The sequence below is a fragment of the Drosophila erecta genome, unplaced genomic scaffold, assembly GCF_003286155.1.
Source record: "Drosophila erecta strain 14021-0224.00,06,07 unplaced genomic scaffold, DereRS2 tig00000055-arrow-pilon, whole genome shotgun sequence".
NCBI classification, from domain to species: Eukaryota; Metazoa; Arthropoda; class Insecta; order Diptera; family Drosophilidae; genus Drosophila; species Drosophila erecta.
Window position 1 is genome coordinate 13,643,161 of NW_020825200.1, and position 25,010 is coordinate 13,668,170.

Here is a 25,010-nt window from a genome sequence, read left to right on the forward strand (position 1 = left end):
TTATGGTATTCAGATAGTAGAGCAATATATTCTTCATTGATGCCCAGCGTTATTCAATTTTGAATTCAATTTATATTTAAGCAGGGATCCAAACGGGACCTTGAAGTTCGAGTCTTAGGCGCCGCCTCCAAGTTCTCCGCCTGTACTCGCCCAATGGCCTCTGGCGTGGGCAATCTTTCCGGCATCCTGGTGGCGTGCACTTTGAGATGAGTGTACACGGCAATGTAGCTCTGACTGGTGTCCAGTTCGATGGGTGGACTCTGCCCTATGCGGCCGGGCAGGGCAAAGTGCTTACCAAGAATGGGTTCCTTGAGAGATCGGGCCAGAAGGTTTTGTAATCCATTGCGGTCAGTCTCCCACTGCTCGGTCTTGAAACTTGAATTCATTAAGAATTAATCGAACGTAGAAATGTTGAATTCAAAGGTGTAGTGACTAGAATTTTTCCGAACAAAGGATACGACGTCCCGAGTTGCACTAGGTTAGTGGCACTGACTCCGACTAATCGAAAAACAACTTTCCCTCCTTCATGGCAACAAGTAGCTCAGTTTGGCATACCTTTCGTTACCGCCCTCCACTGCTCCTCCTGCTCGGTTATGACTTATTTATTATTCGAGGCAAAAATCTGATTCTCTGGTTTGTTCAATTTGGGAACTCGGCTGGGACACGCAAGGCCAAGAAGCAAGGAACTTGTTTCGTGGGTGAAGTTTATCATGTTGATAAACATGTAGGATAATGAGGAATGTCGTTAGAGACAGTTTCATGTGGTTCCTTAATAGTCGCAGGATTGCTTTTATAGGCATACAGTAAACTCACGATACAGCCTAACTGGCCGTCCATTGGCTTCTTTAAATAAGTACAATCAAAAAGAACATGTATGTATATAAATGTGTATTGGGCTTAGCTACAGAATGGGTTATAGAGGTTGAACAATCACTTAAAGGTTTACTAGGCTAGGGTCTCTACAGGCAGCGGGCAATCAATTCGTTGATGGCATTGCCACGATCGCCGTATTCGCCACCGCGTTTGTACGAGACGGATACCTTTTTTTGCCAACCATTGCTGGGACTGGACAACTGCAAAGAACCAAATGACAGCATTAGGATAGTTGTAAGAATCCCATGAGAAAAGTAAACCAACCGTGAAGGCGCACAGGAACTCATTGACAGCGGAGAAATTAGGACCCACTGTGCAGATTTCATGGATTATATCCTCCAGACAGATAACACCCTTGGCGCCCAGCTGTTCCTCCACCATGGTGTTCGACTGGATGGCAGTCTTCTTGCCGTCAATGCGGGCGAAACCCTTCTTGAAGACCAGCTCGCGAATGGAGCTCAGCGAGGGGTTGCCGTAGACCACAAAGGGTTCGATAACGCGCAGCAGCAACTGGTTCTCCTTGGTGTTCTCCAGGAATACGGCGTTGTGGCGTGAGCCCATGCGCAGGGTTCGGAATATTTCCGCGGTGGTCTTGTCGAAGATCTTCTTGCCCGCATGGCGCATTACGAAGAGCAGTTTGGGATTGGAATCGTCGGCAGATTTGGCACTTTGCTCGGTGACATTGGTGCGCAAAATGGTTTGTTTGATCCGCTTGGCCGTGCGCTCTGCTTTCAGGTAGCCCATTACGAAGGATTCGGCACGGCGGAACTTGTGGTGATTCTTGGTGGCGGTCCTCTTCTTGATGCGGTCATTTCTTTTCTGCGTCACAACAGATTCATCCTGGAGAATTCTCCTCTTGCGATGCTTCAGCACCGATACTGTTTTGCCGGGCAATTTGTTGGGCACTGCGTATCTAGGGGGTCAAGTTATAGGTTCAAGTTTAAGATCAACAAATTTGTATCGCTTTTCAATCACTCACTTGTCTGACATTGCTAGTATTTGGCTTTTTAAACGCAGTAAAAGAAAACACGTGCAAGCACCAAAACAATAACTAAAAAGGATGGAGGTGAGCGCCCAGCGATAAGTGCTCTGCTATCGATATGTGCTGGGTGCAACAGCTGAGCGGCTTGCGTGGTGAATAGCTAATAATTTGAAATTCAGGCGGGATAATATATTCGTTTTCAAAATATTATTATTTAACTGAAAACTAAACTTATTAGTTGTCCCATTTAATACATACATACAAATTCATTTTATATAAATTTCAATGTTTCTTTAAAAATTTGATTGCTTAAAAAATGTGTAATCTTAGAAACCTAACATATGATTAACACAGTTAACAGCAGTGTTCTTAAGAGCTTTAAAAGTCCATTGGCACTGGACGATAGTGTCGATCGATGGGCAAAATACAGGAACTATCGGCTCACGCAGAAATGCCAGGACCATCAAGTGGATAAGATATCGACAGTTGGCAACAATCGATCGAGATGGAGAAAGAAAGGAAAGTACGGAATGGATGATGAATAACGGCGTTGAAGCAAGAACCTTCACGTGAACGATAACGGCGGGAGATTTGAAAAAAAAAATTAAAACAGCTAGCTTCGTTAACGAAGAACTGGAACTGCCAGAGGAATTACTCACAAACACAGGTAGACACGCAACATACACGCACACATATGACGCACACTCTCTCCACTCTCTTTCTCTCTTACTCTCTCCAATTCTTACTCTCACTGCTTTTTTAGGGTGGAAATTGCGTTAATTTTAGTACGAAAATGCCGGTCTCGATGCCAACGCACAGTCGCTGTTCGCAGTCAAAGCCGTTTTGTTGTGTCGCGCTCTCGAGGTAAAATAAATCGTGTTTTACGTGCAAAGGCGGTGAGACTAGATAAACCGAATTAATCATCCAAACTGCATTCCCAACCTTGCTTTCCAAAACGAGAAAAAGCATTGGTACAATTTCCAGAAAAACTGCAACTCTGCAACTGCGTATTTCATTGCCACGCGTCGTGAGTTGATGACGAAGTCGTGAAAATTGGCACGCGTCAAGGCGTCACTATAAAAATTGTGTTCCCTATTAGGAAGCTACACACGTCACGTCCAGCCCAAGTCCCCCCACTTTAAAGCTCAATGTTGTGAATCAAAGATAGTGGTGTCAGGAAGCACAATTAAAGTTTATGTCTAACGGTGGAAGATTAGTTTGGTGCCAGCGAAGCAAAAATCGGGTCTTCAAATAGCAATTAGTGACTAGCAACAAGAAAAGACACTAGCATTTGTTTACAATTTGCGCAACACGTGTTGAAGTCTCATTTGGTGATAGTAAGGGTTAACACATTTAAACTTTTACTTTTCATTCCAGTGGCAATGTGCGGTACTCAGCAGTAGAGGATAAGCAGAATCCCACAGTCCAGCCATCATGACGGACAGATATGCCAATGGAGTGACCACTAGCCTGGTCGAGCCCACTAATGGATGCGCTGCCTCGGAAAAGGCCGGCGATGGAGAGGAGAAGATTGTCCTCAAACGGAAGCTAACACTCATCAATGGAGTGGCCATTATAGTGGGCACCATCATCGGATCGGGCATCTTCATCGCTCCCACGGGAGTCTTTTTTTACACTGAGTGAGTGGGGCCTTTGCCCACAAATGCATATGTACTGTACATAGTGTGCTCCTTAATTCAATTTATTCACAAAAAGGTCAATTTAACTGTTAATTAATGGATAGATTGTCGCAAACATTCCTTTAGCACCAATTAAGATACATTTATTAGTTCTCGATGTTCCCTCAAAGATTCGCCCTTGAAATTCTGCGCACATATTGCGTCAGCTTTTGAGTGTTTTTAAGCGAATCGTCTTCAGTTACAAGAAAAACGTCAATAAGGCGCGCCAAACATTTAAATTATTGATAAGAACCAGGAATAAGGTATGCGTCATAAGCTTAAGCCAACTGGAAAAGTTCCAGGAAGTTAATTCACGCACATGGTTTTTATTCATATCTTGTTTATTTTCAATGACTTATGAATATAGCTAAGTTAATATTATATATCTTAGTCTCTAATGGTTGTATTGTAAATTGGTACTTGCATATACTAAGATGGTAATATATCCTAATTTATAGTGTATATTTTTATATAAACATTTTGATAGCAATACTAAAGCAAATATTTACATATATGTATGTAGTTCTTGGTCATATTTGTTTATATGTATATTTTTACTGAAATTGTTTATTTACCCATTTTGACTTCAATGAATTATTTCAGATCCGTGGGAAGCTCCCTCTTGATTTGGCTGACCTGTGGCATTTTGTCGACAATCGGAGCTCTTTGCTACGCAGAACTGGGAACATGCATCACGAGATCTGGCGGGGATTACGCGTATCTGCTGGTGTCCTTTGGGCCGCTGGTGGGATTCCTACGGCTCTGGATCGCACTGCTCATCATCCGGCCAACCACGCAGGTCAGTTCCTAAGGCACATGAAGGCAATTGAATTACGGAATGTTTTGATTGCCTTGATTGATGGATGGGTTGTTGATGCAAATAAATAGAAATTTATTAAGGGGCGGCTACCTTCGACCGGAATTGAATTCAATTACGAGGAGACCAACTTGCTCCACTAGAAACAAATAGAATAGCACTTATAGTTTGAGTACTTTATTTTCAGACCATTGTGGCTCTAACTTTTGCCCATTATGCGGTCAAACCGTTCTTTCCGGAATGCGATCCCCCACAGAATGCGGTAAAACTGCTGGCTGCCATATGTCTAAGTAAGTCAGTTAAACAATGCAATCGCCATTATTAATTCAAATTATTCCCAGCTCTGCTGACCACAATCAACTGCCTGTCTGTGAAGGTGTCCATGAAGGTGCAGGATGTGTTCACGGTCGGCAAGCTGCTGGCCCTCATCATGATTATCCTGGCCGGACTGTACTACATGGCCACCGGCGAGTTGGACAACTTCAGCAATCCGTGGGAGGGCATCTACACTACCCGCAACATTGGCTACGCCTTCTACTCCGGTCTGTTTGCCTTCGGCGGCTGGAATTACTTGAACTTTGTGACGGAGGAGCTGCAGGATCCATACAAGTGAGCAGTGCTGACAAAGACAAATGGCTGCCAGAGTGGAGTGGGTGGGTCTTGTTAGCCCCATTCATTCCTTTTGCGTCATGCGCAGGCAGCAACAAGTGAAAACTTGTTGAGCGTCCTTGATGTCATGGCTCCCAGAATACTACCCGGTGGGTGGGATGCTGCCTCATCCCTAACGAATTCAATTTGCAATCAATTTAAGTGCTCTGCCAAGTGGCTTTTTTCGCTGAACAGCACGTTCTTCCTTACACAGAAAAAAATTACAAGTAAACGCCATGTGAAATCTTAATTCTAATTTCCAGTATAGCCATTAGATTAGTAAACTTTTTCTAAGAGCTTTTAATGGATTAGTTTCGAATGGAATAGTTTCGTAACATGGAATCTGTAATAGTGATTCACACTTTATGCAGTCGTAGCTTATTACTCACTACCGATGGTAAAGACAGCAGTTTTTAAACAGAATTCCATGATGAATAAATCATGTCGATACAAGCAGTTATTAATCTGAAATGGATACTCGCTTGGCGTTTCTACAATGGAAACCTCTGGTGGTCAAGCATCGCGAGATGCACCTGATTACCAAGTACTCGTCGGGCAAGGAGCTGGGATGGCATACGACTGAGATATTCAACAGGTCCGCTTCACACTGAATTAACGTAAGCTGTTCGCCAGGTAGGGATCTGAACACTAAAAGTATTTCCTATGCTAATGGGCAAAAGTTTAGGAGTTTCTTAAAGGGATAACTTCTAACAACGAAGAATACCAAATGCATTTCGTAGTAGTTAACAAATGATTTACTTTGCTATGCTATTATAGATCTCCCTCTATCTTTTCTCATTCGGCAGGAACCTGCCGCGCGCTATTTGGATAGCCATGCCCCTGGTCACGGGCATCTATGTTCTGGTTAATTTGGCCTACTTCGCGGTGGTGAACAAACCGGAGATGCTCAGTTCATTGGCCGTGGCGGTGACCTTTGGGAACCGTGTGTTCGGACCGCTGGCCTTCATGGTGCCCATTTTCGTTGCACTGAGCACATTTGGAGGCGTCAACGGAGTGCTCTTCACCTCGGCCCGCCTGTTTGCCACTGGAGCTCAGGAGGGGCATTTGCCCAAGTTTTTCCAGCTGTTCCACGTGAAGCAACAGACTCCCATTCCCTCCCTGATTTTCACAGTGAGTTGGCACTAGCATCTAAAGTCGTGCATTGATATTACCGCATTTTCCCACAGTGTCTGATGTCTCTGCTCATGCTGCTCACGGATAACGTCTACCAGTTGATCAACTACTTCAGCTCGGTGCTCTGGCTCTCAGTGGTGGCCAGCATAGCAGGAATGTTGTGGCTCCGGCATAAGAGGTGGGTGATACAAGTTACCTGTTGTTAAATAGGATTGAGTGACCCAATGTGTATTCCTTCCAGGCCCGACTTGCCCAGACCCATTAAAGTCCATATTGCGCTGCCCATTATCTTCATGGTGAGCTGCGTGACACTGGTACTCCTGCCGAATCTGGAGGAGCCGCAAAATCTGCTGATTGGCATCGGCATAACATTGGCCGGCATTCCGTTCTACTACGCCTTCATCGCCTGGAAAAATAAGCCCAAATGCTACGGACGATTGTCCAACTCCGTAGTGGAGATTTGCCGGGCCATCTTCAATACCACCATTATCGAATCGAATGAGGCAATTAACTAGGCCTACATACATATGTACCACACACGTAGAACTCGAGCATTTAGTTCAAAAACCGTCGTAATTGATACTCGAAAACACGGAAAGCTTGTTAAATTTTAAACAGTTTTGAGTAAGCCCCTGTCCCGTTTGTATGATATTTTAGCATTCCTCACCACCAAATTGGCATATATTAGAATTTAGTTTTATCGTACGTACGTATTTATTTGAGCAAGCCCCTTAGTTAACAGGTTTTACAAAACCCCAGCCTTTTTGGCCTACTTCCCACTACAGTTTACTTCCGACTCTATGGTCAGGTGCAGCAATCCGAATTCCTATTTTACACAATCAGGAAGTCATTGAAAGCGCTTATATGGGAACAAAAACTACAAAATGTGACATGTTTAGGGAAGCTACACAGCAGTACAATAAGGAACATATAACATTAATATGTTTAACTTAACCGCTTAGCAAATAAATGTATTAATGCAATCTCGTTACTTTGAAATTTCAAAAGGACTGCAAAAAAGGACTCTTCTAAGATCTTGAGGGGTTTTGAAAGGATCCCCATCTACATATAAATTTTACGGGCATTATATTCAATAGCAGTTTCCACAAGGGTAGTGCCCCTTATGAAATCCGCCGATACTATATTCGCATTCGTGCCCAGTTCATTCCGGTATAGCTGAGAGATCCGCCAATTCACGTTATCGGCCATCTTGCGCAGTCCACCGGTCTTGTCCAAAATGACGTCCCAGGTCTCCGGGGTCAGCTCCGCCATATCGGACACCGGCCGACTGGAGAACCGACTGCGGGAGTAAGAAACGATAGATGTTCCATCTTATCTAATCATTAAGGTGTATCTCCACTTACGACACATCGAAGTCATTTATGTTGCGCAAATAGGTCTCCAGTTGGGCCCACGTCTGCTTGTTTCCCCAGCGCTGCTCCACGGACCCGAACAGGATATCTGGAAACTCCTCCACCATGGCCTCATGGTCGTAGGCGAGGAAGACGTTCTGCCGCCGGGCCCAAATGTCCCTCAGGGATGCGCGCCAAGTGAGCGAAGGATGGGCTATCAGATCCTGGAACTGATCCCGCAAATAGCTGATCAGCAGGCGGTGAACAGCAAGTCCCTTCCCAAAACCTAAAGAAAAATGAAATATATAACGCTCAAATATGTGGGCTGCATGCACATATCCAAGGGTAAGCGCAATCCTTACCCACTGGGAACTCCTTGAGTCCAAAAATGACAATCTCGTTGGTTTCGTAGATGAAGTCCCGAACCTGGTTGATAACTTCCTGCAGGGGACGTTGCTTTGTGATCCCGTGATAGATGAAGAACCGATCGTGCGAGCTGCGGTAGTAGCCCACGCGTATGTCCAAGTAGCGGACTCCATGCATCAACTGTCCCCGGATGTCGTCGTCCTGTGTGAGAGCATACTTGGTCACCAGACTCTCTCGAACCAGCGGATCGAAGTTGGGCCGATATGAGCCGGAGTCGTGGCTGCCAGGAATGAAGAGATCTCGCAGGCGCATCTCTCCTATCTTGGACTTCAGATTGTTCATCCAACGGGGGAATGCTCTGAGGCAGGTTTTGGCCAGGATATTGCCCTGCGCATTGATGTAGCTGGCCCAAAAGCCGTAGCAGCCAGTTTGTACCGTCACATTCTGGGACAAGGCATAATCAAATGGTAATCCTGTGGTGAACCACTGGGTATTCAGACCCTTTCGTGGCTCAATGGCAGCCACAACCTCGGTGGCTCCTCCATTGGCCACCCAGTACTTCTGCTCCACCTCACTGGTGTCCGATTTGGTCTCCGGCCTTGCGGTGAACCCACTGATGGGCATGTAGCTGGGGGAGCCATCGTCCTGGCCACTGCCCTCCTCGTTGCGAAAGGCCGCCAGCGGAGTGTGTTTGGGCAGGAGTTGGGTTTGGAAGCTGAGTGCATCCTCCCTCGTCACCAGCAGCTGGTCACCCTGGTTCGCCGGTGCATTGCTCCACGAGACCTCCACGAACCGCTTGCGGGCACTGATGGTCAGCCACACCTTGAGCTTGTTGGGATCCTCGTAGGATTCGGTCAGTGCCTGGCCCTCCTCCGACCAGAAGGCGACCAGGAGCATCGCCAGTGCAAGGCGTACAACTTTTCCCACCATATCGCACTGATTGAATTACCCGGGCTGATTTGCGGTGATTGCAACTGACGCTAATCGGCGTTTCTGAATCAGAGCGGTAATATAAACACGACACCCCGAGAGATCAGAACAGATCAGATCAACCGTTCGCGCCGAGAGCTCCACACTCAATGAGCTGCGACCCAGGCCCCAAATAACGTTGGCCCAGGTAGATCTTATCTATGTATATGCTTATTAGGGGGCTCCAGTTGTAAAGGAAAATGGGAACCCGGCACGGGGGAGCTAAGCAAGGGTCTGTGTAAATTAAGCTTAATTTCTATTTACTTCGGGGTTCCCAGTAATTAGTGCTTATGCTAACCGGAGGATTAGGTTTCAACATTTACAGTGACTGCGTAAACAGAACACTTGACTGCGATCCGGAACCGATAAGATTTTGAACAATAGTGGGTGGGCAGATCCACAGTAATGTGCCAATTATAGAAACTTATTTATTCGCACTCGACTTTAATTGGCAGTGTAATGTTCGTTGGCCTTTGGTAACTCTGAACACAAATATGTAGATTCACGGAGGTTGAGTAAGCGTACTAGGGAGTTAAACAATAGATGCGTTTTGATTTGATTTAACTCCGCGCCGACTAATAAATTAATGCAAAAGCGACCGATCTGTACGTTACTGACATTCCGAATCCAACGTCGCCTCTCAACTGAAGCTCAAATGCGCGGACAGAACCGAGCAGAGCTTATTAAATTGGCTCTATAATTTGTTTAACTCTTTCAATTTCCCTGTAAAGCGCTGATATTTGAGTGTCAAAACAAACCAATTCCTGTGAGGGTTGCTTCATGTTCTGTAAAGTGCATTGGCTTATTTTAGGTAAAATTTGTAAATCTAACACTTTTTGTATAGTGCACTTTTTTGAAATATAGTTTTTTAGAAGCTAGAAAATAAGTTTTTAAACTATCTAGTCTTAAATTCACTTTAATAATTAATTATTGCAACCAAACGTAAAAACTCTTTCAAATTCCCATTTTTAAAGTAACGGGCGAAAATACTAGTCAGTATTTTAATACACCGAACCGCTTGTTGGTCACACTGCTGAACAGCTGTTCTGGCGTTCTATTGCAAAACATTTAATAATTTTGTTTATATCGAGTGTTTGTATTATCTAAGCTGCAGAAATGCTGCACTCACAGGCAATGCCATCGATACCCACTCTGCACCAGCCGCTGCACTCCAAGGTATCGAATTATCTGAACAACCAGCGAAGAACCGGACAATTCTGTGACCTGCTCCTGGAACTGGATTCGGATGATTCCCTCAGTTTGAGCGTCCATTTCTGCGTGTTGGCTGCGCAGAGCCAGTTCATAAACACCAACCAGAAGCAGCAGCAGTTCTCCATTCACAACCCGCTGAAGATCACCATCCGGAATTTCAGCTGCACCCAATGCCTGCACACAATTGTGGACTTCTTCTACGAGGATTTGGTGTCCGTGTCCAAGGAGCACGAGCTGCACTTTCGGGAGCTGGCGCAAATCCTGGCTGTCACCGAACTACTGAATCTCTACCAATTGCAGCCCTTGGGCGAGGTCAAGGAAACAACAGAGATCTCGGCCCTTGGAGAGACGCAAACAAATCCCGAGCTGGCTAAGAAAGCGGAGGCTGTGTTTGAAAATCGACAAAGTTACTTCAAGGTGGATAATATGTCATAGAGCCACTCCTGTAACTTATATTCGCCTTTTCCTTAAAGCTTAAGAATCCACGGGCAGTGAAGTCCAGCAGCAAAGTGAACTACTGCATAGGCTGCGACTACAAGTGCTACCAGGTGCAGAAAATGATCGAGCACATGGGCATCTGTGAGCCCTCCCATTTGACCTGCTCGCTGTGCGAAGTGGGCTTCCTGGACTGGAGGGAATACGACACTCACCTTCGCCGGCACTCTGGTGATCTGCGTAAGCCCTTCTTTTGCTTGCAGTGCGGCATCCGCTTCAACACCCGCGCTGCCCTGCTCGTCCATCAGCCCAAGCATTCCACGGAAACGCCGCACATTTGTCCACATTGCGGCAAGGGCTTCAAGTGGAAGCAGGGCCTGAGCAACCACATCCTGGTCCACAATCCCGAGAAGCAAATGCTCTGTGACGTCTGCGGCTACAGCACCACGCATATGAAGGCCCTCAAGTCCCACAAACTGCTTCACACCGGCGAATTCTTTGCGTGCACAGTTTCAGGCTGCAAGCATCGGGCCAATCGCAAGGAGAACCTCAAGCTGCACATTGAAACGCACAAGCAGGGTCGTGACTTTATCTGCGAGATCTGCGGCTGCAAGTTCAGCCAGAGCAAAAACCTCAAGCGTCACGCCTTGAAGCACACGGAGAATGGTCCGAACCGCTACAAGTGCCAGCTGTGTGGATTCAGTAGTCATCGCTCCGACAAAATGAAAGAGCACGTGCAGCGGGTTCACACGGAGAAAGCGGTGCAATTGGAGCTCTCGGAGACTGTGGATAGCAGCTTTCCCGATGACTTTGATCTTCCCGTGATCGACACGTCACCCAAGAAGAAAGCAAAGGATGTTAAGAGCAAGACTAAAAGGGATGTGAATCCTGACAAGCGACTGAAAACATTACTGCCCAAGAAGACTGTTGAATAGGAATAATATGGAAGGTTACTATTGCAACCTTCTAAAAAGAGATTTGTGAAAACCAACATTCATACATATATATTAGCTACAGAAAAAGACATTGTAAGACATATACGAATTGTAAATAGTTATGATAACTTGGTTAACAAGAAAAATGTGTATAATTTCAAAATGAGTAGAGGGATCTCATGTTCTGAGCTATAATACAACAAAGTGTTATCTAGAATATTCACGGCAACCCAATTTTTTTTTGAAGCCGTAAAAAAAGAACCATCGAGAAATTTAAAAATTGATTTGCTACCAATGAGCAAGGTGGTATGTATGTATATTGTGGAAGGTTCTTAATACAACATTGTTGAGGCCGTTCTATCTTATCTAAGAAGGTGACTACGATCTATTGCGTCGTTTCCAGACAAACTTCCAGAACGAATACCTGCCTATACTAACAAAAGCGATAGTTAGCATCTTATCAACGCCAGAAGGCTGCGTAACATTTGTTTATATAAAACCCATTAAACCAAAACAAACTGAAAGCTTTTCGCCTTTCAAAAATAAACAAATGCGTTGCTGGTGGGAGGGAGAACTGGGTCAACCGATCAGGTTCTAATGCACCAAAATAAATGTCCATTATTGGCAGTTAGTAAATATGGTCGACATCATTTCAAAACTATTTCCTTTGTTATAATAATATAGCAAATGGTTTCCGGTTTCCTCACGTTTTATTAAAAAATATTTTTGAGTTCTCAAAGAAAACTTATTTTGAGCAGTGTATTGATCCAGAACTAATTTACTGCATTTAATTCTATATTAAGTGGAGAAACAAATGCAGGGTAACTGCACTTTGGGGGTCGTTTTTTGAGGGCCAAGGTGGGCGGGTGTTACATAACGTGTGTATTCTGAAATTTTCTTTAAATATTAAAATTAATGGACGAGGCGAAATAATATGTTTGCCGATTTCTGTTCTTTTTTTGTTTAGCGCGCACTTTGTAAACAGCAAAAAATTAAATTGCGCAGCAAAAATTGTTGAAAATGCGCTCTCACAAGCGCAAAGGGTTGTCAGGGTGAGTAACTATGAATTTTAATCACAAAAAAGACTTTTATATATAAATGGATTAGCCTATTTGTTAAAAGTTCAGTAGAAAGTATTGACAAAATTAAATATGCTTAGTAACTATAGGTTAACAACAATTGAATGCCTTTCTAGTAGTTTCTAAAGCAAAATCCGGCAACTCTGGCGGAGAGCGAGCTTTTGGTGCGTAAGAAAAAGCTTTACCGCCTATAAAAGCCGATGCTCGGCCGAAAAAACTTCAATTCCGTTCGCAGCTCAGCGAAAAGTGAACCAAAAAAAGCGCAGCAAAGAAATCTAGAAAGCAGCCTGCAAATTTGCAGAGAAACAAAAAGCAGAGAATCAGCCAAGAACGCAGTTAGTTTTGCAACCTCAAATCGCCATTATGTCCGAGGCCCACTTCGATGAGTACGAGCACTACAACTTCGACCATGACAAGCACATCTTCTCCGGACACAGCGGCAAGCAGCGCAACAAGAGGGAGGCCAATGAGCACACCAACCACTTCGATCCCTCTGGTCACTCCCGCAAGATTTTGACCAAGCTGATGAACACCAACAACAACAAGAAGGCCGCCGCCTGCAAGAACTGATGCAGGGCATCCACGGAGGCGGTGGAGCAGGAGAGAACGAAGTAACGGGGACACGTTGAAAGGAGAAAAGAAATCTTCGAATTTAAAAGGAAAGCAAGAGCAAAGGAGAGAAGAAGGATAAGAAAAAGCAAACGGCAGCAGTTTTGCTGAAAGGAAAGAGAGAAAAACAAAAGCCAGCTGGAAATACACATTGCATTTGTATTGTGCATTGGCTTTTCATGCGGCGCTAAACTTTGTGAACATTATAATAATTTTATTTCGCTTATAATTTCACAAACACAAAAAAAAAGAAAGGCACATACTACACTTAGCTTCTAATATATTCCTAAACTAATTCAGACTTGCAAGTTTTAGTTGCTAAGCCTTAGAGCGTTTCAAATTATGAAGTTTGATTTAGGCATTACTTTTAAAATAAAGAGAAAACCAAAACTGAATCCCATGGTGCGTCTTCTTATTTTTATTTTCATTTGCATTTGCAGCTCACCTTTCCAAGCGAGAGAGAGAGAGCTCTTCCAATAATTTCCAATGCCGTTGGTGTGCTGGCGCGCATATTTATAGCCTTTTAGTTGAACTCATTTGCACTCAGCTCCGCGATTATCGCGAATGCAGTTGCAGGCCACTTTTTTCTTTGTTTATAGCGATCAACAAAAAAGAAAACATGTATGTATGTACATAAATATTTGTATGTACATGCCGCTTGACATTTACATACCTAGTTTCCAAACGGAAATATTCCCGAGACCTTCCATTGAAAGTTCACCAGTTACACAGGTAAATAAGCACGCACACACATATGCAAGCAACATTTCTTCCGGTTTCCATTTTGCGTGTGAGGTTGCATTCATGAATATTGGGCAGCTTTTTATTGACTTTTCAAACTAAAAGGTATTTTTACATTGGGTGTTCAAAATTACAAAAGCTGTGTTATTTTCCACTCACAAACAAACAACCACAAACGCAGAAACAAGCACACTTACAAAAATAAAACGAACAAACTTTTCCAGAAAGGTCCACTCTAATGGAATTCTCTTTTCTCTCTCCCTCTCTGTCTCTCTCTCTATTTACGCCATTTGCCGGCTTTTTGAATTGCGTTGTGGATATTTGGTAAACAATAAAACAGACGCGATCAGGTGGTTTTGCTATACTGAATATTAATGAAAAATTTCAAACACTTCGGCAACCGAAATTCCAAGATGTTTAATTTCGCATTTGGAAAGTCATAAATATTCCTTATCTTAATTAAAATTGCATTTTTTTTATGAAATATCTGTTCTTTTTTTTTATAAAATTATTAAACATTGCAAGTATATTGTGCGTTAAAAGTGTCTTAGAATCGTTTTCATCTGCTGGTAGTGTTATTAAATAGGTTTCTAAAATAAAAATACTTGATCATAAATCTAACATTACAAAAATTAAACAAAATCGAGCGATTAACATTATCGCGTCGGTTTAAAACAAAGCAATATCAACAGAACATTTACAATCAGAGCTTTTTATAGGAGACAGTAAGTCTTAAAAATGAGTAAACAATTTTGGGGGTAACGAAACTAGTTTGCCACGCTGCGTTTCGCCGGTAAACAAATGACGCATTAGTAGTTCAGTAAGATCTAGAAATCATTTATACATATATACATACCGTATTGTATATTTACATACATATTTAAATACATTGTAAATGTATATAAATGGAAGATTAGAAGGTAACTTGTTCATGGAATATATATATTTAGAACTAATAAATAGGTTCAGTAATTATGCGAATTCGAGGACGATTGCATTAACTTAGTTGTGCGCTTAGCATGAAATACTTCATTTGCTTTCAAATTAAAGTATAAAACTGAGAATATTGGCTTACTTTCCTGAGATATGACTCCAAATAGCTTTAAAAAGAAATAATGTAGTTTTAATTGGTTGGTATTTAGTTATTATTTTTTTTTTTTTAGAGAGAGAACATTAAACTAAAAAGTGTAAGTAATACAACTAATTAGTAAGTACATAAGAGATTCCAAAATGATTTTCTCTGGTTTTGGCCATTCTGTGACACAAATTGTTAGTCACAAACTCAATCTTAAATAGAACTGGTTGTTAAAAATTTTCAAAAAAGTGTTATCTACAGATTACATATCGTTTAGATCTCACCAATGTACAAATACCCCATTGATGTTGACCAAACGTATCTTAATTGGGGAAATGGATTTCTTTCCGAGCCCATAATGAAAGTGGCACGCTTGCCACGATCCAACTATCCAACTATGGTCATGTATGCAGCTTCCTAGATCGTGATCTTCGCCTGGCACACGACAGACGATGGACCTCGATGGCGGAGCACTATGCTCCAGCGACACGGAGCCATTCCAATTACGACTTCCTAAATTCCACAGTTCATCTTCTGGGAAGAGAATCATATTGCACACTTTCACCGCGAAAAAAACGAATTTGTGGTAAACAACAGAATCGGGGATTATGCATAACTGAATGGAGATGGAACCCAGCCAGCATCGGATGGGATCGTAGTACTGGCTACATGGAGATATGGATGGTGCTAATTGCCGCGGCACAGGGTGGCGGATGAACCGTTAAATCGAAACTGGAGCACTGGCCCAATAACGATGATGCACGCGGCCCGCGGATTAGCACCTTCCAACGAGCCACTACAGATGGATGTTCTAGATACCCAAATGCCGCCATTAGCACCATCGCCGGGCGTAGTTTTTCTGGAGCAGCATTTGGGGATCTTCGGTTAGTTGTCGACTTAACTCCAAGCCAACTGGCCGTGCGGTGTGTGCTGAACAGGATTCGGAACAATAGAAACAAGAGTGCCAAACGGATAATGTCTGCATACAAGGAAATTCCGGCGAAGGCGCCACAACGCCTCTCACCCATTTGGTTTCTGGTGATCACGTTCCTACTCTTTGCCACCACCTTAACGGCGCTGGCTGTGATCGAAGCTGGACGGGCACAGAGCCACGCTGGCGGAGAAAGCGATCTCCTAATCCTCACACGCATGTGGAATCACTTTAGGGCCGGTGCTGAAAATGATACGGAAACTGCCACGGTGGAGCGAATTGCTAGGGATGCTGGAAATGCAACCAATCCGAGTGCATCCGCAGCGCAGCAGGGCAGAAACTTCTACGAGGAGCAGCAGGCGGTGGTGGTGAATGCGGAGAGCATGGATTCTCCCGTGATGGGACAACGCCAAGACGCCTACGGTCCGCCGCAGAGTCGCGAGGATTCCTACGAGCAGGATCCGTACTACGATGTGGCCGATGACTACGGACCTGGACGCTATCCAAGTGCAGAGTCCAGGCCAGAGTCCGAAGAGGAGGAACACTTCTATGATAAGGAAGACACGGGTGAGGGCAGGGCCCATCAGGCACGTCCCTACGACTCCTTCTACGCTCCCTGGTCACACACACAGCAGCCAGCTCCAGTGGCTACTCATCCCGCGGCTGAGGGCAACAATCGGAAGCTCCAGGCGCCTTCAGCTCCCAATAGGTGAGAGATACTTCATCAAACTAGATCTGGGTCATTGGTGTTGGATAAGATGGGGAAATACACTTCCAATGGATATGAGTTTTTCTTTTTAAGCCACTAAGTTCGTTCATTTCTACAGATCACCCTATCCCGCCTACGATGAGGTGTACGATTATCCCATGGGCTTCCAGCCGCGCCCTCACCCGAAAACAGAGTTAGCCAAACAATCTCAGCCCGCCTCCGACAATGCAGTAATTCAAGTGCAAAGTGAATCCACCCTGGTCACCGTGCTGAAGAGCCTCAAGCAGATCTGGGATCTATATCAGGCACTGATGAGTGCCTGGAACGCGGTCAGCGAACGCCATCAGGAAAGCACTGAGAAGTTCCGCCAGGAGCAGGCGGCAAAGAAGGCGGAGAAGGAGCAACTGCGTCAGCAGCAGCAGAAGACCAGGATAAACTCCAAGAAACCACCGCGTATGGAGGGCAACAAAAAGAACCAGAACAAGAAGCCGCCCACGACGACAACTAAGTCAAGCACCAAGTCTACGACGACAGCTGCCCCAGAGGTCTCTGATGAGGAGGAGGATGCTAAGGAGCAACCGCAGAAGACAGTGGAGAAAGTTGAGACAGTCACGCCATCGGCTACAGACACCAAAGTCTCGGCACTCAAGGGGGAAAAGGGAAACCTGAGATCTGTGCGTGGACTGCGCCAAAGACGCGATGCCGAGGCGGAGGAGAAGGCCGACACGGATGTGGGCGAGGGCCGCTATATCAAGGGTGATCCTCTCAAGGGCTACTACGATTTCGTCATTACGGAGGGCTCCTACAAGTTCTGGGCCGTCTTTCAGGTGAGTGGTCATAAGGAGCGGACGAAACACAAGTGTAATGTGTAGTATAACATAAATGCTTTAAATGTATAACCTGCAGGTGGGCACAGCACTGCTGATCATCTACTCGACGTTCGCTGCCATTTACTACTCCAAGGTGAATCCGCTGACCAGTGACTACGATTACACGGATTACCTGGGCGGAGTTCGTTCCTTGTCCGGCGGAGATGCGGATTTCGTGGACGACGGCGATGCAGCGACTCCGCCCGTTTCGACCACCTCCCGCATCATGGAGTGGCTGCCACGGACGGCGCACTCCATCCAGTTTATACTGGATGCCATCGACAAGGTGCCAGTGGATCATGACAAGGACAAGGAGCTCGGATGGTCCGCGGCCAAAACGGACACTCCGGCGGTGGGAATGAGATAGGGAACTGACTACCATATGCGATATTTGTTAATATAATAATGTTGAAGATAAGCTGGAAGATGAGTTTAATTTGTTGGAGCACGGGACTTTAAAATAGTTACTTAGTCACAAAGTACTCTTCTTTTTTGGATCTTTATACAGATTTTTTATTGACTGTACTCATAGCCGTGAAAGACCATTAAATCTACATCTACTAAATCTACTTAAAAACTATTAAATCTACACTAAGCACGTATAAATTTGTTTTGATAATTTAAGTTTGAAGAATTTATTTTAGTAATTTATTTATAAATATGAAAAAGCTAGTTTTAAATTCGAAAATGAGATCACAAATAATCTAAATTCAAAAAATTGCCAGTGCTGTCGGCTGCAACGGTATTTTTCAATTTTTAGCTATTTTCAAGCTGAAATACTCTTCTTCTTTCGCAGTCACCATTCACAGTGCAGCGGCGACAGTCAACATCTGTTTCTTATTTTTTGAGAAAAACAACACGTAGCATTTGCAATTATTATTATATTGTCACGAAAATACTCATGTAAAGAAATCGCTACTTTAAGCACGAAAATGGCAAAGTCCTACGTGATAGTTGCGAGAACAGCATTGCTGCTGAATTTGATAATTGCAGCGGCGTCCCACGAAGCCAAAGATTTTGACGATTCAATTTTGTATAAAATTGATTTCGAACTGCCGGAGTTAATGGGCCAGCCAGTGAGTACAAATTTATGAATGCAAACATAAGCAAATGTCTTCAAAAACTGGTGTTTAGGACTTGAGAAATCAGCTAAGAACATTCTACACAGCGGATAAAGAGAAGTACGAGTGCCTGATTCCCACTTTGGAGCACCAGAAGGAGGAGGAAAAGTCCGACAAGTCAGAGTTGTGTAAGAAATTGGCTTTGCAACATACATATGTATATTCCTTTAATCCCAAATTTTGAATTTACATAGCTCCGATTACACTGCTGCAGCCCATTTTCTCCGCCCTCACCTGCACGTACCGCATCGAGGCCTACTGGTCGTACGAGATCTGCCATGGCCACCATGTGCGCCAGTATCACGAGGAGCGCGAGGGAAAGAACGTCAAGTTCCAGGAGTACTACCTGGGCAAGTGGACCGATGACAATATGGAAATACTGACCAAAGCCTGGAAAGCGGACGTCAAGGCGGGCGTTAAGCCGAAATACAAGAGCCTGAAGATCGACAACATTAAGTATCCATACTTTGAGATGGAATACAGCAATGGCACCATGTGCGACATAATTAACGCTCCCCGAACCACAATGGTGCGCTATGTGTGCTATCCCCATGGCAAGGACGACATCTACTCCTTCAAGGAGACATCCTCGTGCAATTACGAGGCCATTATCCTTTCCTCGACACTGTGCGCCATTCGCGGCTTTCATGCCGAAGAGACCAAGGAACTGTCCATACAATGTTTCAACTCCGAATCGGAGCCGCACAGGCCACTGAGCATGCTGCGATCGGAGCTGAGGGAATGGGCTGAATCCGAGGCGAACTTACTGGTATCCAAGGAAAAGGCCAAAGCCAACCTGTGGCCCCAGTCGGATGGCGATTTAGTCACCTTGCAGTACGGCAGGGTTATGGACAAACTCATACTCGAGCTGTTCAGTAATGGTGACCTGGAGGTAGACGGAGACTATCAGCAACTCCTGCTGTCTGGAGCGGTCTCTGGAACAGGACCCACTCCCATTGCTGATCTAACGCCCATAAAGGACTTTATTTCTGGCAAGAACTGCCTTATTGGGGTAAGAATATCATTCAGCTAACCAATGATTTTGGTTCAATAATACTCTGTTTTAGGGCAATGGCTGGTGGAAGTACGAGTTCTGCTACGGGCGACATGTACGCCAGTTCCACAAGGACAAGACTAGTGAAGTGGAGCTCTTTCTTGGCTACTTCTCAGAGGAAGCGCATCGCGCTTGGTCCAACGCCAACCCGGATAAGGGAGCGCGCCGTCCCGGCTTCACGACTTCCGTCTGGCACCATTATGAAAAGGGAACCCACTGCGAGCAGATTGGAATGCCCCGCGAAGTGGACGTGAAGTTGACCTGCACACCTGTGACCAACAGCGGCACCGCTGTATCCATGTACCTTCTTGAGCCGAAGACGTGCCAGTACATCCTGGTCGTGGAGTCGCCCACAATATGTGATCTCATGCACTATGCTGATTCCCAGGGCCTGGTGAAGCTAGAGAATCTGGACAAGATCTTGGATACGGAAACCGATAAATCGACAACTAAATCGGATTCTGCTTCTGCTCCTGCTCCCGCTCCTGTTCCCGCTCCTACTTCCAACCCAGAGGAGGAAATCCGCTCTTAGGCTGTGCGTGTATTCTAGTGAATTACTTTTAAATGTATTGATTGTAATTTTACAAACTTGCTTGTGTTTCAAATATTTAAGGGGCTTGATTTCGCAGGTGCATACGTTTTTGTGTAACTGGCAAGCTACAGCTGTTAGCAAGTGCATATAGCAGCGGATGAAATTATAGTACCGCGCTCTTAAAAGAGAAATTAAAAAAGACTCGTGCAAATGAAACCGATCTTAAAATTTAAGAACCCAAGCTCACTGATAGATTGACTAGAATAATTAGCTTAATAAATTTAAACCAAAGTTTAAATTCATGACTATTCAAGACTTGTACTAGATTTGTGAACATGGTTTCTCCCAAATTGCTCATCAAAATGCATTTTTTAAGCCCGGCCTTACCCCAAACAAATTTAATTTAAGTTTTTGCTTAGTTTTGCTAAATCAAGAGAATAATTTCGGAATTAAGTTAAATCAACTTTTAACACTATTCACATACAGCTCTACCAACTGCTCTTCTTCTTCTGCGATGAGCATTCCCAGCGCAGTATTACTCCATACCTATCGTTTTTCGATGTCGTGTGCGCTCAGCAGGCTGATGTACAATAGAATCTAAGTTTCTCGAGTTCTAACTGAGAATAGAACAAACAACGTTTCATATTTGCCAAATTCACAGCATTGTTAAGTTTTGAAAAAGTGTAAGTTCCGTTCGCTGGATGCAGTGCGTCACTTGCCGGCCAGTTGGGGGTGTGAAAAATCAATTGGGTTGGGGGTTAGGCACCGCAGAAACGTGCCCCCCGCCCGGCATTTAGCGGGCTCAAAAGGCTCCGAGCGATAAGCCAGCGGAGTATTACACAATTTGTGGCGGCACCCAAACTGATTGAACTCTCCTCTTGCAGTTCATCACACAATACACACATCCATAAGGAGACCGGCACGATGGCGATGACTCTGAACATTGGCTCGGTGAAGCTGACTAAGTGGCAGCTGGCGCTCATCATTGGAACTCCCTTAGCTATCGGACTGGGCACCTACGCTGTGCAGCGCTGGACGGCTGGGCCCAAGGAGGTTGACGGGGAGAATAAGCGACGAAAGGCCAAGATCGAGAAGCAGGCCATCTCCCTAGACGGCACCGCCCCGGACAAGGAGCTGGAGCGCAATCAGAAGTCCGCCGAGCTGGGCGAGAAGCTGTCGCCTCTGAAGGAGGCCAACAACTACAAGACGGAGGGCAACAACTGCTACCGGAATGGAAAGTATGACGAGGCCATCATATTCTACGACAAGGCCATCGACAAGTGTCCCAAGGAGCACCGCACTGACATGGCCATCTTCTACCAGAATCGCGCCGCTTCTTACGAGATGCTCAAGAAGTGGTCCAAGGTCAAGGAGGACTGCACAGCCTCGCTGGAGTTCAACCCTCGCTACGCCAAGGCATATTATCGTCGTGCCCGGGCTCATGAGGCCACCAAGGATATGAACGATTGCCTGGACGATGTCACAGCCACCTGTATCCTGGAGATGTTCCAGAACAATCAAACAATCATGTTTGCTGACCGTGTGCTCAAGGAGACCGGCCGAGTGGACGCCGAGAAGGGTATGCGCGATCGGGTGCCTGTTGTGCCGTCTGCTTGCTTCGTAAACACCTATACGCGTTCCTTCATCGCGGATCCGCTGCAGACCATGGAAGTCCCGGTGTCCTCTAAGTCGGACGCACCCCCAAAGGGTTTCCTGCGCGCCCACCGTGCTTTCCTCGAGGAGAAGTACGAGGAAATCATTCCCGCCTGCACCGAAGAGATCGAATCCTCCGAGGCCGAAGCGCAGTACAAAGTAGAGGCTCTGCTTTTGCGGGGAACTTTCCACCTTCTCTGCGGCTCCTACACAGAAAGCCAGCAGGACTTTGATGCCATTTTGGCAAATGGTACGAATTTTTTCAATATTATTAAAATTAAATTTTTGTTTCGATTTTTTTTAATTAAAATTCTATTTACTTTACTTTATTGCAGCCGATGCTGATCCAAATTTGCGCGCTTATGCCTACATAAAGCGAGCAGCTCTCTTCATCCAGCTGGATCAGCGCGATAAGTGTCTAGCCGATTTTGATGAGGCGGAACGCCTGAACCCAGAGAACCCAGATGTGTACCACCAGCGCGCTCAGATACTTCTGCTGCTGGAGCAGATTGGACCCGCCTTGGCTGAGTTCGAAAAGGCAGTGCGCATTGCACCCAACCACGCCATCGCCCTCGTCCAGAAGTGCTATGCCGAGTACCGACTATCCCTTCTGGCCGGCGATGAACGGCGCTTGGAGAGCGTAATGCACAACTTCCAAAATGCCATCGAGCGGTTCCCGAGCTGCGTTGAGTGTTACAGTTTAATGGCTCAGATGTTGGCCGACCAGCAACAGTTTTCCCAGGCGCAGGAATACTACACGAAGGCCATGAAATTGGCGCCGACGAATCCCGCACTTATCGTTCACCAAGCCATCATGGTGCTTCAGTGGCGCGGAGACATTGAGGTGGCTGTCCAGCTGCTCAACAAGGCGATCGAAGTAGATCCCAAATGCGAGCTGGCCTACGAGACACTCGGAACCGTCGAAGTGCAGCGAGCGCAACTTCAGCGGGCCGTCGAGCTGTTTGAAAAGGCACTGCTTTATGCCAAGAGCCAGGCGGAGTTGGTGCACGTCTACTCGCTGCGCAACGCGGCAGTGGCCCAAATCAACGTCACCAAAAAGCTGGGTATCGACATGAACTCGGTGTCGGCAATGGCCCAATCCGGTTTAATGCCCCAAGGCGTTGCATAGAGTATAGAACCGGTGTGTTGGGATTGATAGCCCGAGGAATAGGAGAGCGAGTGCGGAGCATTTAGAGAGACGACCACCAGCAGTCCTACACTAATTAAGTTAATATCGACCATACCTGTTATTTATATATATATAAAGCTTGTTTACGTTTATGCTCCTAGCTTTAGCATAGAAATTGTCATGTATTATGGTACATATGTAATCTAGAATCTGTTGCCTAAGGAATCCACTAAGACAAATCCAGTAGCTTATGTTTAAGCGTAATATTAAACTAACAACAAGCAAGTCTGCTCATTGTGGCTCCAGTTCCGGTTGGTTGAACGCCTGTACATCGCCGGATATGTAGCTAGCGCCGATTACCCACATGGCAGTCCTCACACTGCTCACCAGCTTGTAGTCGCTCTCCAGTTGTTCCAGATAGGGCATCAGAAGTGCCGGAAGGGCGCCCAATCCGCCCGAAATGCCCATCAGAGTGCCAGCATAGTTGGGACTCATATCCAGCGGTAGCAGCTTGATGCTCGCATAGTAGGCACCCATGCCCAGAACACTCCAGATACGTGCTCCGCTCGTCTTGATCTGCAGCATGTACATGGAGCCGCATAAGAAGACCAACCAGGACATGAGGCGGCGCGTCTGAGTGCGAGTGAGTATCTGCTGCTCGATCAGCACATCGCTCAGTCGCCCTGTGGTCAGCGACGCCACCCAGTTTCCAAGGTAAGGAGCTATCGTTTCGATGATGGTGACCAGCTCCGACAAACTGCTGCCACGGGCTCGTACTTCCTCCAGCGCAGCTTGCAGCTCCTGTGGCAATTTCTGTTGGAATTCTTGTTGCATGGAGGTGGAGACCAGTGCCCAGAGCGGGGTGCTGGTAAGCATGCTCCTCCAAGGAGCAGTGTTGTTACACGTTGCTTCTACTCCTCTGCGGTGCTCCCAGTCCTCACCTTCGTATCCATCTTCCCCTTCCATGTCATCTCTGCCTCCGCTGGTGGTCAACAAAAGGGTGGTGCTGGTATTGCACCTTATATATTCCCTTTCTTCGTTCTGAATGAACGGACAATGGTCCGGAGTACTATAGCAAACGAGGGTCTAGGAAACAAATTGACCAAATTGGTTAACTAGATTAACTTGAATTTGGCCTTGGTATAGACTTACGAATCCCAGGAACCAGGCCACGGCGCCTCCCCCAACCAGATAGAAGAACACGGGCCAGTCCTGCTGCGCCATAACCAAGCCGCTGACCAACTGGACCATCGAGATGCCGATCTCACCGGCACTGAGGACGCAGCCGGCCAGCATTCCGCGCTCTTGTTCGGGCACCCACTGAGCCAGGAGTGCACACACGGCCGGAAAGCAGGGGCCTTCACAAATTCCGATCAACAGACGGACAGCAACAAGGGCATACGGACCGCCCTGGCGCACTGCAGTGGGAGTTAGCAGGGTCAGCACCGCCGATGTGAGTATGGCCACACCGAGGACCCACTTTCCGCCATACCTCTCCGCCAGACGTCCGCCCGGAACATGGGTGAGCACGTAGCCGGCGTAGAAGGCCATCACAACAAGGGATTGGGTTTGACGAGGCCACAGCTGGGAGCAGCTTATTCGTTCTTGAGGGTCCTCTTGAACAGGATGATTCCTGCGCACAGGCCCTCCACTCTGCGGTCCCTTGTGGCCCTTCTGGTTGGGATCTGGCTGCTCCTTTCCCGCTCTCAGCCTGCTTCTCAGTTGATATTCCGTCTGATTCAGTGCCATGGCCAGTTCAAAGCGCCAGTTGGGCAGCGCCTTCGGATTCAGTACCTGAGGACCGTGGTCCACCCTATGGCCACCACATTCCAAGACGATCCGGTTAAGCGAAAAGTCCAAGCACAAGCGCATTGTGTAGGCATTGATGATCGCCAAAAATGTGAAGCAGCAGAGCACCAAGCGCTGTCGCACCTCCAGATCTGTGGAATGGGTTAGATAATGGATGCCACGTGAGTTCCCTGGATTATGCTCACATACATATAAAGAAATCGCTTAACTTTTGCTCAACGACGGGCAGCATTTCGGTAACTTTATGTTTTATAGGAATTGGACAAGCCTACTGAAAGATGTTCCCCAGACTATTTT

At 45.8% G+C, this 25,010-nt stretch overlaps 10 protein-coding genes across 13 annotated transcripts; 6 read left to right on the forward strand and 4 right to left on the reverse strand.

Annotated features, from left to right (window-relative positions):
• Positions 1 to 16: 16 nt before the first annotated feature.
• LOC6541496 (WD repeat-containing protein on Y chromosome) lies at positions 17 to 1,935 on the reverse strand. The gene is made up of 3 exons (XM_026979772.1): positions 1,853 to 1,935; positions 1,138 to 1,786; positions 17 to 1,073 (listed from the first exon to the last, which is right to left on the reverse strand). Exon 3 carries the CDS (start codon positions 384 to 386, stop codon positions 66 to 68), a length of 321 nt encoding a protein of 106 aa, XP_026835573.1. The 5' UTR covers positions 387 to 1,073; positions 1,138 to 1,786; positions 1,853 to 1,935; the 3' UTR covers positions 17 to 65.
• LOC6541591 (60S ribosomal protein L7-2) lies at positions 872 to 1,958 on the reverse strand. Its single transcript, XM_001969737.3, has 3 exons — positions 1,853 to 1,958; positions 1,138 to 1,786; positions 872 to 1,073 (listed from the first exon to the last, which is right to left on the reverse strand). Exons 1-3 carry the CDS (start codon positions 1,861 to 1,863, stop codon positions 960 to 962), a joined length of 774 nt encoding a protein of 257 aa, XP_001969773.1. The 5' UTR covers positions 1,864 to 1,958; the 3' UTR covers positions 872 to 959.
• A 337-nt stretch (positions 1,959 to 2,295) lies between these two features.
• Positions 2,296 to 7,116, forward strand: LOC6543010 (large neutral amino acids transporter small subunit 1). 4 transcript variants are annotated; one of them, XM_026979769.1, is made up of 8 exons: positions 2,296 to 2,522; positions 3,233 to 3,495; positions 4,138 to 4,333; positions 4,539 to 4,641; positions 4,693 to 4,960; positions 5,806 to 6,130; positions 6,187 to 6,311; positions 6,375 to 7,116. In XM_026979769.1, exons 2-8 carry the CDS (start codon positions 3,290 to 3,292, stop codon positions 6,646 to 6,648), a joined length of 1,497 nt encoding a protein of 498 aa, XP_026835570.1. In that variant the 5' UTR covers positions 2,296 to 2,522; positions 3,233 to 3,289; the 3' UTR covers positions 6,649 to 7,116. The 4 variants fall into 4 exon arrangements, with proteins under 4 accessions (XP_026835570.1, XP_001969774.1, XP_026835569.1 ...); XM_001969738.3 differs by lacking the exon at positions 2,296 to 2,522 and adding an exon at positions 2,606 to 2,719; XM_026979768.1 differs by lacking the exon at positions 2,296 to 2,522 and adding an exon at positions 2,625 to 3,027.
• Positions 6,824 to 9,635, reverse strand: LOC6543159 (PI-PLC X domain-containing protein 1). Its single transcript, XM_001969739.3, has 3 exons — positions 7,848 to 9,635; positions 7,498 to 7,771; positions 6,824 to 7,433 (listed from the first exon to the last, which is right to left on the reverse strand). Exons 1-3 carry the CDS (start codon positions 8,779 to 8,781, stop codon positions 7,196 to 7,198), a joined length of 1,446 nt encoding a protein of 481 aa, XP_001969775.1. The 5' UTR covers positions 8,782 to 9,635; the 3' UTR covers positions 6,824 to 7,195.
• A 136-nt stretch (positions 9,636 to 9,771) lies between these two features.
• On the forward strand, positions 9,772 to 11,672 carry LOC6543203 (gastrula zinc finger protein XlCGF46.1). The gene is made up of 2 exons (XM_001969740.3): positions 9,772 to 10,449; positions 10,506 to 11,672. The coding sequence occupies exons 1-2, from the start codon at positions 9,937 to 9,939 to the stop codon at positions 11,400 to 11,402; spliced, it is 1,410 nt and encodes a 469-aa protein (XP_001969776.1). The 5' UTR covers positions 9,772 to 9,936; the 3' UTR covers positions 11,403 to 11,672.
• Positions 11,673 to 12,666: 994 nt separating this feature from the next.
• On the forward strand, positions 12,667 to 13,485 carry LOC6542763 (nuclear protein 1). The gene has a single exon (XM_001969741.3). The coding sequence runs from the start codon at positions 12,845 to 12,847 to the stop codon at positions 13,049 to 13,051; it is 207 nt and encodes a 68-aa protein (XP_001969777.1). The 5' UTR covers positions 12,667 to 12,844; the 3' UTR covers positions 13,052 to 13,485.
• Positions 13,486 to 15,319: 1,834 nt separating this feature from the next.
• LOC6542783 lies at positions 15,320 to 17,833 on the forward strand. The gene is made up of 3 exons (XM_001969742.3): positions 15,320 to 16,546; positions 16,665 to 17,373; positions 17,453 to 17,833. The coding sequence occupies exons 1-3, from the start codon at positions 15,882 to 15,884 to the stop codon at positions 17,780 to 17,782; spliced, it is 1,704 nt and encodes a 567-aa protein (XP_001969778.1). The 5' UTR covers positions 15,320 to 15,881; the 3' UTR covers positions 17,783 to 17,833.
• Positions 17,834 to 18,212: 379 nt separating this feature from the next.
• On the forward strand, positions 18,213 to 20,178 carry LOC6541328 (endoplasmic reticulum lectin 1). The gene is made up of 4 exons (XM_001969743.3): positions 18,213 to 18,491; positions 18,550 to 18,664; positions 18,731 to 19,548; positions 19,604 to 20,178. Exons 1-4 carry the CDS (start codon positions 18,348 to 18,350, stop codon positions 20,120 to 20,122), a joined length of 1,596 nt encoding a protein of 531 aa, XP_001969779.1. The 5' UTR covers positions 18,213 to 18,347; the 3' UTR covers positions 20,123 to 20,178.
• A 439-nt stretch (positions 20,179 to 20,617) lies between these two features.
• Positions 20,618 to 23,190, forward strand: LOC6541813 (mitochondrial import receptor subunit TOM70). The gene is made up of 3 exons (XM_001969744.3): positions 20,618 to 20,805; positions 21,007 to 22,025; positions 22,111 to 23,190. The coding sequence occupies exons 2-3, from the start codon at positions 21,047 to 21,049 to the stop codon at positions 22,902 to 22,904; spliced, it is 1,773 nt and encodes a 590-aa protein (XP_001969780.1). The 5' UTR covers positions 20,618 to 20,805; positions 21,007 to 21,046; the 3' UTR covers positions 22,905 to 23,190.
• Positions 23,050 to 24,988, reverse strand: LOC6542059 (putative inorganic phosphate cotransporter). Its single transcript, XM_001969745.3, has 3 exons — positions 24,903 to 24,988; positions 24,057 to 24,844; positions 23,050 to 23,990 (listed from the first exon to the last, which is right to left on the reverse strand). Exons 1-3 carry the CDS (start codon positions 24,943 to 24,945, stop codon positions 23,196 to 23,198), a joined length of 1,626 nt encoding a protein of 541 aa, XP_001969781.1. The 5' UTR covers positions 24,946 to 24,988; the 3' UTR covers positions 23,050 to 23,195.
• Between the last annotated feature and the right edge of the window lie 22 nt (positions 24,989 to 25,010).

Bases quoted from the DNA above. Each gene is read 5' to 3' on its own strand.
- LOC6541496 (XM_026979772.1), bottom strand. From the start codon at position 386: ATGAATTCAAGTTTCAAGACCGAGCAGTGGGAGACTGACCGCAATGGA.
- LOC6541591 (XM_001969737.3), bottom strand. The intron at 1,074-1,137 runs GTTGGTTTACTT...GGTTCTTTGCAG, and splicing joins AGTTCCTGTGCGCCTTCACG to TTGTCCAGTCCCAGCAATGG.
- LOC6543010 (XM_026979769.1), top strand. From the start codon at position 3,290: ATGACGGACAGATATGCCAATGGAGTGACCACTAGCCTGGTCGAGCCC. The intron at 3,496-4,137 runs GTGAGTGGGGCC...GAATTATTTCAG, and splicing joins GGAGTCTTTTTTTACACTGA to ATCCGTGGGAAGCTCCCTCT. The intron at 4,334-4,538 runs GTCAGTTCCTAA...CTTTATTTTCAG, and splicing joins TCATCCGGCCAACCACGCAG to ACCATTGTGGCTCTAACTTT.
- LOC6543159 (XM_001969739.3), bottom strand. From the start codon at position 8,781: ATGGTGGGAAAAGTTGTACGCCTTGCACTGGCGATGCTCCTGGTCGCC. The intron at 7,772-7,847 runs GTAAGGATTGCG...ATTTTTCTTTAG, and splicing joins ACTCAAGGAGTTCCCAGTGG to GTTTTGGGAAGGGACTTGCT. The intron at 7,434-7,497 runs GTAAGTGGAGAT...TTACTCCCGCAG, and splicing joins ATAAATGACTTCGATGTGTC to TCGGTTCTCCAGTCGGCCGG.
- LOC6543203 (XM_001969740.3), top strand. From the start codon at position 9,937: ATGCTGCACTCACAGGCAATGCCATCGATACCCACTCTGCACCAGCCG. The intron at 10,450-10,505 runs GTGGATAATATG...TTTTCCTTAAAG, and splicing joins ATCGACAAAGTTACTTCAAG to CTTAAGAATCCACGGGCAGT.
- LOC6542763 (XM_001969741.3), top strand. From the start codon at position 12,845: ATGTCCGAGGCCCACTTCGATGAGTACGAGCACTACAACTTCGACCAT.
- LOC6542783 (XM_001969742.3), top strand. From the start codon at position 15,882: ATGTCTGCATACAAGGAAATTCCGGCGAAGGCGCCACAACGCCTCTCA. The intron at 16,547-16,664 runs GTGAGAGATACT...TCATTTCTACAG, and splicing joins GCGCCTTCAGCTCCCAATAG to ATCACCCTATCCCGCCTACG. The intron at 17,374-17,452 runs GTGAGTGGTCAT...TATAACCTGCAG, and splicing joins AGTTCTGGGCCGTCTTTCAG to GTGGGCACAGCACTGCTGAT.
- LOC6541328 (XM_001969743.3), top strand. From the start codon at position 18,348: ATGGCAAAGTCCTACGTGATAGTTGCGAGAACAGCATTGCTGCTGAAT. The intron at 18,492-18,549 runs GTGAGTACAAAT...ACTGGTGTTTAG, and splicing joins CGGAGTTAATGGGCCAGCCA to GACTTGAGAAATCAGCTAAG. The intron at 18,665-18,730 runs GTAAGAAATTGG...GAATTTACATAG, and splicing joins GTCCGACAAGTCAGAGTTGT to CTCCGATTACACTGCTGCAG.
- LOC6541813 (XM_001969744.3), top strand. From the start codon at position 21,047: ATGGCGATGACTCTGAACATTGGCTCGGTGAAGCTGACTAAGTGGCAG. The intron at 22,026-22,110 runs GTACGAATTTTT...ACTTTATTGCAG, and splicing joins TGATGCCATTTTGGCAAATG to CCGATGCTGATCCAAATTTG.
- LOC6542059 (XM_001969745.3), bottom strand. From the start codon at position 24,945: ATGCTGCCCGTCGTTGAGCAAAAGTTAAGCGATTTCTTTATAT. The intron at 24,845-24,902 runs GTATGTGAGCAT...CCCATTCCACAG, and splicing joins GTTAAGCGATTTCTTTATAT to ATCTGGAGGTGCGACAGCGC. The intron at 23,991-24,056 runs GTAAGTCTATAC...TTTGTTTCCTAG, and splicing joins TGGCCTGGTTCCTGGGATTC to ACCCTCGTTTGCTATAGTAC.